The 12,864-nt window shown below is 40.5% G+C and overlaps 1 protein-coding gene across 8 annotated transcripts in view; it reads left to right on the top strand.

The window, feature by feature from the left end:
- Positions 1-12,864, top strand: part of ADAT1 (adenosine deaminase tRNA specific 1) — a 31,196-nt gene that overhangs the window by 6,519 nt on the left and 11,813 nt on the right. For 7 of the 8 annotated variants that reach the window (XR_008749815.1, XR_008749813.1, XR_008749814.1 and 4 more), the window contains 3 exons: positions 4,217-4,362; positions 6,740-6,839; positions 9,385-9,471. Coding sequence is in view for 4 of the 8 variants with exons in the window: in XM_055818812.1 (XP_055674787.1) it covers positions 4,217-4,362; positions 6,740-6,839; positions 9,385-9,471 (333 nt within the window). In the remaining 4 variants the exon portion in view is untranslated. Of the gene's footprint in view, positions 1-4,216; positions 4,363-5,097; positions 5,214-6,739; positions 6,840-9,384; positions 9,472-12,864 lie in introns of those variants that run through there. The other variant, XR_008749816.1, reaches the window with a different exon arrangement.

The raw sequence follows: 12,864 nt of genomic DNA, 5'->3' as shown, positions 1-12,864 counted from the left end.
TAGAAGCTTTCCAGCAGAAAAGCAGCTGGAAGGACAAAAACTCAGTGCAGTGAAGGTTTCAGCATAGTGAAATTGAACTTTTCTTGCCTTTTCCTGATTTTATTTACTCAAACTGGGTCAAAAAAAGCCTTAATTTATTCAGTTATCTGTACTCCACAAAGTAATTCTGAATATCTTTAAGTTCCTTATTATAGAATTTGTTGATGGGCAAAAGCAGCTTCTATTTCTTGCAGGACCGTTCTTAAAATTAACTTTAAAAGCCCCCAAATCTCTCCATCCATCCTAAAGGCAGTCTGACTGAAATGATTCCACATTAATGTATAGGTAGACTTTTGCACTGTTGAAAGGATATTTTTCTGGTTGTCCTTTCAAACTTTTTTGTAACTTAGCCTTTAATGAACTTCTTGGTTCTTCTGAAGCTTTTGCTGATTTTAGACCCTGCTTTCAAATTTACTTTCCAGTGAGTAAAAGATGTATTTTAAACTTGCTTTGAAGGGAATTGTAGTAAAAACAGTTTACTTTTTGCTGTCTTCCTGAGCTTGGATCCAAACTTAAAATTTTGCAAGAGATTAATGTTTGGTTTATTGCATATGCATACAAGTCCATCCATTTAAGATTTCAAAATCATATTGTCAGTCTGTTCTCAGTAGAGATTTTTCAAAATTGTTATTTTTGACTCTGTCATGTGCCTTCAGTTGTTCTGTGCAGCCCATGGAAAGTGAGTTCTAGACCTAATGCAGAAATTGCTGTGGAGTACATTTGAGTTTAGAAAGACGAGTGCTGTTTGGCAGCCAGGTTGGGAAGTCATGATTTCATGCCAGCACTTGTTTTGATTAGTGTTGTCAGTTTATTGCTTTTTGAGCAAGACTTTGTGCTTCTGGGACACTTTGCATGCAAACAAGTATCTCTCATTGATCTATTCCACCACTTCTATTCACACTGATTTGGATGTGCAGTGCAAGCTCATGTTTTGTAGTCTCCATGCATTCTGGTGGATGCACTTCAGAATTCTGCCGTGAGACTGTGGGCCTTTAGCTTTTATAAAGGATGTGGTTTGTGGCTCAGCAGCTCTGGTTTTGACATTCTTGTTTCTTATCCTCCTGCTCAGCAATATAAAAAGAAGTGGGATTTTTCAACCTGATCAACCTTTATGAATGGTTGAAATGGCAGATAAAGGAGCCAACAAGGAGAGGTACTCTGCTAGACCTCACACTTGCTAGCAGTGAGGGGCTCATTCGGGATATGAAGGTTGAAGGAGGCCTTAGTTGCAGTGACCATGAGATGGTAGAGTTCAGGATTCTGAGGAGTGGGAAGAGGGTAAAAAGCAAGCTCACAACCATGGACTTCAGCAGAACATGCTTCAGCCTCTTCAAAGATCTGCTTGAAAGAGTCGTATGGTATAAGGCCCCAGAGGCAAGGTGAGCCCTTAAAAAAATGGTTAATATTCAAGGATTACCTCCTCCAAGCTCAAGAGTGGTCCATCATGTTGAATAGGAATTCAGGCAGAAATGTCAGGAGGCCTGTGTGGGTGAACAAGGAGCTCGTGGCCAAACTGACATGCAAAAGAAGCATATGAAGGGTAGAAGCAAAGGCAAGTAACCTAGGAGGAGTATAGAGACAGCGTCTCTGTATGCGGCAGTGAGGTTGGGAAAGCCCAACTGGAATTGGATCTAGCAAGGGATGTCAAAGACCAGAAGGGCTTCTCTAATTACACAGGTCACAAAAGGAAGGCTTGGGAAAATGTGCTCACTGCTGAATGAAGTGGGAGACATGGTTACACAGGACATGGAAAAGGCTGAGGTACTGAATGGCTTCTTTGCCCCAAGACTAGCAAGACCAGCCTTCAGGAATCCCAGGCCCTATAGATTAGGGAGAAAGTCTGGAGCAAGGTGAAAGTACCATTGGCGGAAGAGGAATGAGGTGGAGAAGAACAGCAGACATGAATAAGTCCCTGGGCCCTGATGGGATGTACCCAGGAGACCTGCGGGAGCCAGCAGGCATCATTGTGAGGCCACTCCCATAAATCTTTGCTTGATCATGGCAGCTGGGAGAAATTCCCAAAGACTAGAGGAAACCAAAAGTCACTCCATTCTTCAGGAAGGGCAAGAAGCAGGACCCAGGGAACTGCAGGCTGGCCAGCCTCACCTCGATCCCTGGGAAGGAAGTGGGTCCTGGAAACCATTTCCAGGCACATGAAAGACAAAATCATCAGAAGGAGTCAGCATGGATTCATCAAGGGGAAGTCACACTTGACCAACTTGAAGAACTTCTATGAAGTGACTGGTCTGATAGGCAAGGAAGTAGCAATGGGTATTGTCTACCTAGGCTTCAGTAAGGCTTTTGACACTGCCTCCTGTAAGATCCTCGTAGAGATTCTGTTAAAAGTATAGGCTGGATCAGCACATGGTGAGGTGGGTTGCAAACCAGCTGAATGGCTGACACCAGAAGGTGCTGATCGCTGGCTAAAGTGTAGTTGGAGGTGTGACCAGCTTTGTGCGCGCAGGGGTCAGTACTAGGTCCAGTCCTGTTTAACGTCATTGTTAATGATCTGGATGATGGCACAGAGTGTACCCTCAGCAAGTTGTGATGACTCAGAATGGGGAGGAGTGGTTGATACCGCTAGGGATTGTGCTGACATCCAGAGGGACCTCAGCCTGGAGAAGGGTAGGGACCTCGTGAAGTTCAATAAGGGGAAGGAAGTACAGAGTCCTGCACCTGGGGAGAAGCAGCTCAGTCCACCAACATAGGCTGTGGGCTGCCCAGCTGGAAAGCAGCTTTGCAGGAAAGGAGTGACCTTGAGCCAGCAGTGTGCCCTGGCAGCAAAGGCAGCTAATGGTATCCCGGGCTGCATTAGGCAAAGTATTGCCCACAGGTGGAGGGGTGTGATCCTTCCCCTGTACTGGCACTGGTGAGGCCACATCTGGGGTGCTGTGTCCAGTTCTGGGCTCCTCAGTACAAGAGAGACAGGGCCATGCTGGACAGAGTCTGACAAAGGGCCTCAAAGATGTTTAAGGGATTGGAGCATCTCTCATATGAGGAGGGGCTGGGAGAGCTGGAACTGTTTAGCCCAGGGAAAAGGCGGCTCAGGGGGATCTTACCAGTGTGCACAAACACCTGTGAAGGGAGGGTGCAAAGAAAGTGGAGCCAGGCTGTTTTCAGTGGTGCCCAGTGAGAGGACAAGAGGTGATGGGCACAGCACAAACTGAAACACTGGGGGTTCCCTCTGAACGTCAGGAAACAATTCCCTTACTGTGCAGGTGACGGGGCACTGGCAGAGGTTGCCCTGAGAGGTTATGGGGTCTCCCACCTTGGAGATGCTCAAAAGCGGTCTGGAGACCATCCTGGGCAGCGCTGTGGGTGGCCCTGCCCGAGCAGGGGGGGGCTGGACCAGGTGACATACACACGGTGTCTGCCAATTTCAGCTGGTATGTGATTTACTGAAGTGATTCAGGACACTTGGCATGTGCAAGCTTGTGCTGGTCAGGTGGAAAAAGACTTAAGAGTTGTGTTAGACTGGAAAGGAAAAGCTTATTTTCATGGTAAAAATCTCTCTACTTCTTTAATCTGAATTACATTAAAGATTAGTCTTAGGTTGCAAAGTCAGACACTTTTTCAGACTATTACATGTGACAGTTTGAATCTCGGTCTGCATTCCTGCTCTGTGTAAGTATTATGATGATTATACACATGCTATTGTTTCCTCCTTACATGTTCCTAATCCTGTTCAGTGTGTAACAGTAACTTAAGGTAGCAAAGATGAGATTATATATGGAACTGTAAGTATATATCTTTCTAGTCTTTGATTATGAACCTTTAGTATCATAAAACAGGTGTTAATATGGTTGAGTATGTAAATACTTCATGATTATTGTTTTTCATTGTGATTGCAGAAGTTTATTGCAGTTTTTATCCTGCATACTTTATCGCCATTGATTACATCAGCTTTTAACTAGACCTTTTTAAAAATTAATTAATTGTAGTTTTTCTAGGATGGACAAGTTCTTAATAAACTCTGTGGCTTTGTTTTTTTATCAAATACTTTTTTGAAGGAAGAAATGCCCCCAAACTTCCTTATCTCTCTTCTATAGCTCATGTTCAATTCAATTTTAATGCAAAAGTAACATATTTCCGGTTTTGAAGGGAAATTGTTTGGTTTTTTGGCTTGTTTGGGAAGACCAGACTTAAAATAATTTGCATTTTTCCATGTTAATTTTAGATGTCAGCACACCTTGCTTTTACCAGAGGGTTTTGTTGCTCAGGAGGTTAAGCTGCTGCAATCGGATCTTCGATTTGAACATAGCCGTCAGGCAGTTCAGGAAGCTCAAACTAACGGCAAAACAAAACTTGTTCCTTGTAGTGCAGGTGAGTTAACTTGGACTAGGTGCATAACTGTTTGAAAAAGTTCAAATAGAAATTAGGTGGCTTTGGTAATTTCCTAAAATGGAACTTTATTAATTGCCAGTGCTAGAGGTAAAGGTGACTTGTAGCAGGAAATTAATTTCAGGCCAAACTTAATTGTTAATAATTAATAATTCAGCTCAGCCTCTAGTTTCCTGTGGGGAGTTTTCGGACTGAATAAACACTTGATTGATGCCGTTAAGAATCTATAATCTAAACAAAGACAGAAAATAACCAGTGAAAGCTAAAGTTCTGAGGGTGATAAGAAAACAAAAATATCAAAAGACTTCTTGTTTCAGTTAGTTTTGCATTGTCCTTGGTAATAATCAGGAGACCTGCCATGCTGAATTGCTCCAGAAATCTGTGAACATAGAATACAGAGTAGTATCATGTAAAGGTTTAATTGATAGAGGTTTTGGACATTGCATTTTTTGTCATGGTGATGAATGAATATGCAAGTCATGTTATGATTTAGCAGCATGGTCTCATTTGGGGAAAACAAACTTTGGTACTGCCACTGTATGTATATGGTTGAGCAGTTTCTTTAAACTTGGACGTGCCTACCTTCTGCTGTTGTATACTTTCTGGCTTAACTGGAAGTAGCAGTTATTCTGTTACAGTAAAGCTGATGATAAAATAGAATGGAAACAAAGGGTTCCTTAATGGAATTCAGATTTATTAAATTGGAGTTATTTACAGGTGCCAGGAAGGAAAAGATTTTGATCCTGTGAGAAAGGAAACAGAATCCATCATTGAAAAATGGTGCCAATTCACTCAACAAACAAGATCCCAAACAACTGTGACTAAATTCCTGTGTATGTCTTCTTTCTGTAGTTACTCAAGTCATTCAGTTAAATAAAGATGAATGATGCTTCATCACATTTTTTTGCATATATGAATTATGCCAGGTTGATTTCTTTTCTTGAAGGGGTAAAAGTTGGAGTAAAGACTAAATGAGGGCTATTACACTGACTATTGAAATATGCTTCGTAGGAATGTTTCAGCTGGTATTTTTAAAAAGATAAATGTGTTCTGTTTAGTATTTTGAAGTTTATGATAACTATGAAGAAATGAAAGAATAGAAAATGTTTTCACTTAAGTAAATTTTTATCTGTCAGAATCTGGTATTCTCTGACCAGGTGGTTGTAGATACTCCACTTGTGGAGGATTTAATGTTTAACACCAGTTATATATATATTTAATGTGATTGGACATTACATAATAGACATTACACAGGATTTTAATTTAGTAGAGTGATACAGCATTGTATCTAAATCACAATGCAAGTACAGCTTATGCTTAGCAGAGTACAGCAATTGCAGCATACAGTTCAATCATAGTACAAGTGTGATTGACATAATCAGTCTCCATAATACACTTTATAATGTGTAGGGTTTGAGCATCTTGAATGGCAAGGTGGTATCATGAAGGAGAGAAGCCGTGAAAATTGTCTTTAGAGTTAGTATGTGTGCAGCTGTTTTGCCTGTTAGGAACGCAGAGAAATGGGAGAACTTAAGGAACAAAAATTGTCTCAAGGCAGTAGAAGTTAAAGGAACTGTTGTTAGGTTATGGAGGGACAGATTGGGCATGTCAATCGGTTTTGTTTCTGTTAACTTGCTATTGATGCTTTGCTAGTTATTTATAAATCTGTAAGGTATGGTGTGCAGAGTTTCAGCATTAGGAAGCTCACAGTCTAAGATGGTAATTAGGTTACCAGAATTGGGGGTAAAGGATAAGGTTGTTGGCACTTGCTAGCTCTTCCAACATGGTATTTTTCTTTGACCACTAGCTAATAACATTTTTCAAGTAAAGTCTACAGATACTTGATGTATGCCAGTTATCATAGAACTATTTAGAGTATACAATATGCAATAAAATAGTAGCACACAATAAATTAATAAGGAAAACACAGAGCGGCTGGTGCAAGTAGCTTGGGAAAGTATTTCACAGCCTGATATGAAAATAAGCCATCTGACTTTGAAGTTTCTTTGTCTGGACAGGATGTACAAAAGAAAGTAGAAGCCCCCTAAAAAGGGGAGAATTACAGAGCTGGAGGCCAAATATTTAGAGGCATGGATTCTTGAAGGACCTGATTAAGATGAAAGCTCTCTGTGTATGTATGTGTGTGTATATATATTTTTAAATTATTATTAATTAAACAGAATTTACCTGTTCTTTTAGGTACTGAAATCCTTGACCTAGAGAGCCACGGTCCTCTTTCTAGTTTAAGTTATTTTGGGAAGCAGCATGGTATCATGTGAACACACAGAATGAAAGGAACTGCGAAGTTCTGCTTTTGTGATGAGAGCATCTCCCTTGTTTATAATCCTTTCTTCTACAGCTATCAGTTGGAGTGCGGTCCCTGAGCGACCCCTGGATGTCAGCTCAGATGGCTTCCGGCAGGGAACAACAAAGAAGGGGATTGGGAGCCATCAGAGCAGGTGAGAGAATGTTGTGATACCTGGGTGCATGTATCTCTGTTTGTTAGCATACATGCTTCTGTCAGCTCATGTGATGTATAGCGCATCGTCAGAGCAGAAAGAAATCTAGGGAGTGGGGAAAAAGGGGAAAGGTGTGAAGTGGGGGAAAAGGAAGAAACACTGTGTAAGGGAGAGAGGGGGAGCTGGAATGGGGAAAGTTGAATGAGGCTTAACAAGTTTATCCTATTTCTTTTTTGTCACTGTTGATTAAAAAGAGCATTGTAGATGATGGGGGGGACGGGACTGTGATCAGTTTTTAATAGAAGACGGCTCATTCGTTGGTGAAGTTTGAAGTTTTGCTTTGTATCTTTTGGGTTGTTGCCTGTGAAGGAGGTGTGTGTGTTGCAGGTCCTCTTTCCACAGATTTCTTTTTCTGTACAAGTCAGGCCAGCTCTTTAAGAAATGTCATAATCTTCTATCAATTATTAATGTTTAAAGAAACAGTTACGTATTTTTCTTGTGGTTATGAGGAATTACTTGTTAACATCTGCAGACATATTTCTCCATTTCTCTACACTTTCCTCAGTGCGGTGACCAAAATTATCATTAGTCTGTGGAAGTTCAGTTTGAAGGTTGGGATCATGTTTTGGTTGCTGGCTCCTTATACTACCAATTTATTAATGGTCATATTGTTTATTTTTCCCAGGCTTTCTGGGAGAAAGAAGGTAATCCTGGCAGTAGTGAATGAAATGCTAAGTAGAGCTTAGACGATTATTGTGGAGAACTCATTTACGTTCCTGTTTGGTTGCACATTCTGAGCTCAAAGTTAGGCCTCACTTGGCTGTAGTTTATCTTGGTATATCCTAGTATTTCTGAATTTTCTCTGCAAAGAGGAGGACCAGGAAGTTTGTGGCTTGGGACCAGTATTGGTGTCAGGGGTGTTGTGAGCACAGGTGACCTGGGTGGCTTAGTGTGTCTTTTGAGACAGGCTTTACGTGCACTGTAGAATATTAGTTTTCAATATGTGGTGTGTAATGTATTCCTGGAGATGTGTGAAAGAAAGGTCAAACCAGCCAACCAACCTGTTTTTCTTGGTAGGCTTAAATTTGTTATGTAGCATTTGTGTATCGGTTCTAAAACTTCAGAGCCATCTGCTAGCTGCCACTTTGCACAAAGCTTGGGAGCTCAATTGTTGTCAAAAGTTGAGAGATCCTCCTTCTTTTTCACATGCTCAACATTCACTAAAACCTTGAAAAGTTATTAGAGAGGGTCTACAAGACTGTGTGATTGCAAAGGTCTCATTTCCTAAGAAATCAGGATTAAAAACAAGGTCAAGGAATAAGTAACCTGTTTACACTTTTGTGATAAATGGTCACAAAAGGAACTTTTGTAATGAAAATAAGGAATTTATAGCCTTATTGGGGGGGGCATACTTAATAATAAACAAGACGTGTATTTCAGCCCTGGTTTCTCTTCAAGGAATCTCAGAGCTATTGGTGGCAGGGGTGGTGTTTGGGTTTTTTTTCCCCCTCAGTATGTTAGATAACACTAAATATCGAAGAAGGTAAAGCTGACTGACTAAAAGGAATTTGTAGGTAGGTGTCTGGTATGTGCTTTAGTTAATTAAGCATTAACAAAAGCACCAAAACCTACAATAAGAACCTTTGACAATTGAAGATGAATTTTTTTTTACATCTTTAGCTGTCTTTGCACACCAATTTTGCGGTTCTTTAAGAACATACTGGCAAAATAGGAAGGCTTTTTTATTGGTTTGTTTTTGCAGTGCTTCTGAAGAATTAGCTTGGATGTGTTGGAGAACTGAATCAGTCATTGTGAAGACAAGTGTATAAAAAGAATTTAATTAAATAGAGAAAATAGCTGAGGTTTTAAAAAATAAATGATGCTTTATAATCAGCTTTTCTGGTTGCCTTCTCTTTGGGGGAAGAGAAGGCCTTAAAGCTGACAGAGATGCATTCGGTATTTTCAAAAGACCTTTCAAACTTTGGATCACTTTATTTTTGATGAGCTGCTTCCTATTTAACTGCCCTGCAGCTGTTGCTGAATGTAGCCTCGTCACCATTGTAAAAAGGACAGCATTGTTCCAGATATTTCTGCTGGTTCTTTTATTTGTTTTGAATAATACAAAGTTTGCCAGTTTGAACAAGCCTTTGGAGTCCTTCTGTGCTTGTTTGATGGGTTCTGGACAAGTCCTTTTGGCTCAACCTAGCTGTAGTTACAAGCTGATGACTGTGCAGTCTCACACAGATAATAATGTGGGGGTATTAAAATGTCTGTGCAAACCTGTAGGGCGCTGGCTGGGACAATGGAAGAAATGCAGCTCTTTGTCAATATAATATTTCAAATGAAGGCAAGAGGCAGGTGGACAGCTCAGAAGGGGTAAGAGAAATTAAATTACGGAGAACTTTTTACGTTCCTTGCGAAGTGAACATAATTTTCTTTATAAAAAATGTTCAGCTGGGAAGTACTACTGTGAGCTGTAAGAGGAAATGCATTTCTGATTTCTCTTCCATCAGAACTTCTGATTTCTTGGTTTTTTTTTCATCAGATCCAAGATCTGTAAAGTGGAACTCTTCCATGGGTTCCAAAAGCTGGTGAGAAGTATTTCACAAGAGGATCTGCCAGACACTCTTCGGTAAAGACATTTTGATTATATTTAAAGAGTGAATTTATCTTAATAAAACTCAAGAATATTCTGATGATACCAGAATCTGCTCATGTATCTCACTTTAGAAAAGTTCATTGTTAAAGTTTGATAACTTGAAAAATATGGCATGTGCTTGATGGGTTAGGAGGACTCTCTTTTTTGGTCTTTTTTAATCACCTTGTTGGAGAAACAGCTATCGCACCTCATGTATTAATGACAGAAAGAAGAAATTGCAGGTGGTTTGTTTGTTTGACGGTAAAGTAAGAATTTGGGGCAGCTGATCTCTTCTGAGGCCTTACTGCTTTTCAAAAGGGTAAACTCTGTTCCTGCTCAGTGGAGCCTTGTCCTTCTCTTAGGACTAGAGCTGGCATCTGTTGGACACCTCTGTAAGCCTCTTCAACTTGCTGTCTTGGCAGAAAACTCTACATTTTGGGGTCTTTTTCTCAGTTCAAGTGGTCCTGTCTGAAAGTGGCAGCAGGCAGCTGGGCAGAAGAAGTGAGGAAGGAGATGAGAGGAGGAAGTAGTACCATTTCTGAAAATGTGAGCTGTTAGTTCAGCTCCCTGCAGCACTGTGCCCTTGGTAGCATTCATATCCTTGGTGGCATTCAGTCCCTCCATACCAAAATTGTGGTGGGATTATTGATACCTGGTTGGTGTTTAGTAATTCTATGAAATCCTACTTCTTTGCTTCACAGGAAGAAGGAGTTTGAGTAAAATAAATAAATAAATTATTAAGGAAAGTCTACGCTAAAATCCTTGTTTGCCTAAGTGTATGATTACGAGCTAGTAAGGTGAGATAGTGTAGAGGGCTCCTTCTGCAATCCATGTATTACATAGATGGAGACTTTCTGGAAAGAACAGAAGGTTTTGTCTGAGGAAGCCATACTTGGAGGTTTCTTTTACATTATTAGAAACAAGTGTGGTTTATCAGACTGGCGTTTCTTATGGTAATCATCTGGTCTGGCATTGCATTACATGCATTACATATTTGGTAGTATTCCATCCCAAATAGCTACCATAGAGTGGGGCATACTTTCATATATACAGAAACTTATTTCTTACTTTGGCTTAGAGATTGAGAGATGTAGAAGGTTCCAAAGCCATTGCCTTGGATGTTTTATTTTATTTTTGACTTATTTCCCAGTATGATTTCTTTCACCAGCTCTGTGATGCAATTATACCAGTTGTTGAGCTAATCTCACTGCTTGTAGCTGTTGATGGGCATGGTCCTGCAGCAGTCCCTGCTGCAGCTGGCTGGAGGTTCCCATTTTCTCCCTTGTATCAGTAGCACTTCTGCAGCCTCACGGTGAGCCAGTTCAACTAGCTAATGTGGCAGAAAACAACTCCCTTGCCTTTTGTGTTTTCTATTGGGTCTGTTGAGCTGAATTGGCTCATAGAAAGCTAAAACAGATAATAAAATCAGTCAGTGCAAAGGAAGTAGGTATGTGTATCCAGAAGCAAGGGAGATAGGCCATTTCTGCCTTTCATGGTACCAGGAGAGTAGGTGAGATGAACTTAGCCAAAGTAGGTGCACCCTGGTTCTTTAATTATTAGATCTTGCTTGCTTTTGAGTTTTGTGAATTAAAGATTGCAGTTACCTTCTGTGTCTGTACAAGTCTCTCTTAACTATTATAAAGTTCTGATGTCAATATGAGCCATGCTATTGCTGAAGTGGTTTTACCGGAATCTATGGGTAGAGGTACACTTTCTCCTTGATTCAGTTTTAGATATAGCATTATTCGCCTTTTCTGGGTGAGAGTTTGTCCTCACTTGTTTAGCCATCATAATTTCCCCAGATTAGAGTGTGAGCTGGTGTGTTGTTGGGTAGGTGACTCATTGGGCTGATCATGTGCTGCTTACATAAAGTCACTTTGCCTCAGGGCTTTTCTGGACTCTAGTGGCTTAGTAATTTCCTTTGACTTTTTTGTCCTCTACCATTTATCTGTCTGCGTTTCTCCTGACAAAGTACAGCTGATTCACAGATGTGGCATCATTTTTAGGCTGCACAAACTCTCTTTATACAGTAAAGGTGCTAGCTCACCGGTTGTCTTACCCAGTTGCTTTCCTTTTGAAGTCCTCGTTTTTGCTATTTTCACTTAGAAAGCAAAATCTAAAAAATGTCTTTGTATTGCTGTTTCCTTCATCTTCCCTTTCCCTTTCTACACGATATTCTGATGTGTTGTTTTCCTTCCTTTCCTCTAGTGGTCTGAATTTGAGTGTACTTCAGATAAGAAATCCCACACTCTTATTGTATCCTCTAAACTCTTGGGTATTTAACTGTTAGAGAGTTTTGTATTTCCTTCCCATTCAAATGTATCTTTATCTCCTCCCACAAACGGTTGGCTCTAGTGCTATGCTATCACCCAGTTTCCTTTTCCCACTTTGCCTCTGAATTCCTGCCCTCTTCCCGTCCACTTTTTTATCTCCTGCCTCCCATCCTTTCTGCTCCAGCAAGGAAATCTTATTCTGTAGTCCGTTCAAATTTGTCGAACAGCTTGTCTTGGTAGTTGTAGGGTATATTAGGCAAGGAACATTATTTACTTAACCCCTCCTTAATCTGTCCTTCATCATGTCCACTGTCAGACCTAGGATACTGGGGCAGTTAAAGCTTTACATGGAACTACAATACTGATTCTGATGTTCTTTTGTTTTTTTCTTTCCTGGGTCTAAAGCTGCTTCTGCTTTTTCTGCCTTACTTTCTCTTTCATTCTTCACTCCTCTCCAGAGGATCAGTGGGATTGGAACAGGTAGAGACTGGGGGTACAACTTTGCTGACTCTCCTAAAGGCGAGTTTAGGAATTTGTAGTGGTGTAGGTTAGCTAAATGCTAAGCGTAACATTCAGCAGTTGTTTTTTTCAGGATTTAATTGATTTTATTTCAGCTGAGACTTCTTAACAATTGGTGTCAATTACAAAGTTTGCCTGTCGTGATTGCATTTTATCTGAAGCATTGAAGAAGACACTAATAGAACCAGGCCAAGTATGGTTTCCTGGCCCCCTGTCATTATGGATTCACAACTGATTTTTATGTATTGCAGATCTGTGAGCATTTGCCATCTTAGATGTGATTCATTAATTTTTGTATGAGTAATGTTTTGGTTGATGCCTTGTGCTTACATCAGCATTTTTCATGTGTAGTATGTCTGTAATCTCAAAAGTACATTATAGGTTGAATGTAAATGTTTGAAACTGAACATGGGGTTAAAGATAGGGTTTGTTGCTGAGAAGAAAGTATTGCAGCAGTGCATTGCTTTTCTTTGTAGGCTGGCTTGCTTGTGAGCCCACTTCTGCTCGGCTGTGCACATGGCTGAGCATGTGAATGTTTTCAAGCATAATGGTAGTTTCTGTAAGGCTTTTTCAAAGAGTGTGGTACCTTTCACAA

Source organism: Falco peregrinus, chromosome 14 (genome assembly GCF_023634155.1).
Source record: "Falco peregrinus isolate bFalPer1 chromosome 14, bFalPer1.pri, whole genome shotgun sequence".
In the NCBI taxonomy this organism is placed as follows: Eukaryota; Metazoa; Chordata; class Aves; order Falconiformes; family Falconidae; genus Falco; species Falco peregrinus.
This window is presented reverse-complemented; position numbering and strand designations above follow the sequence as displayed.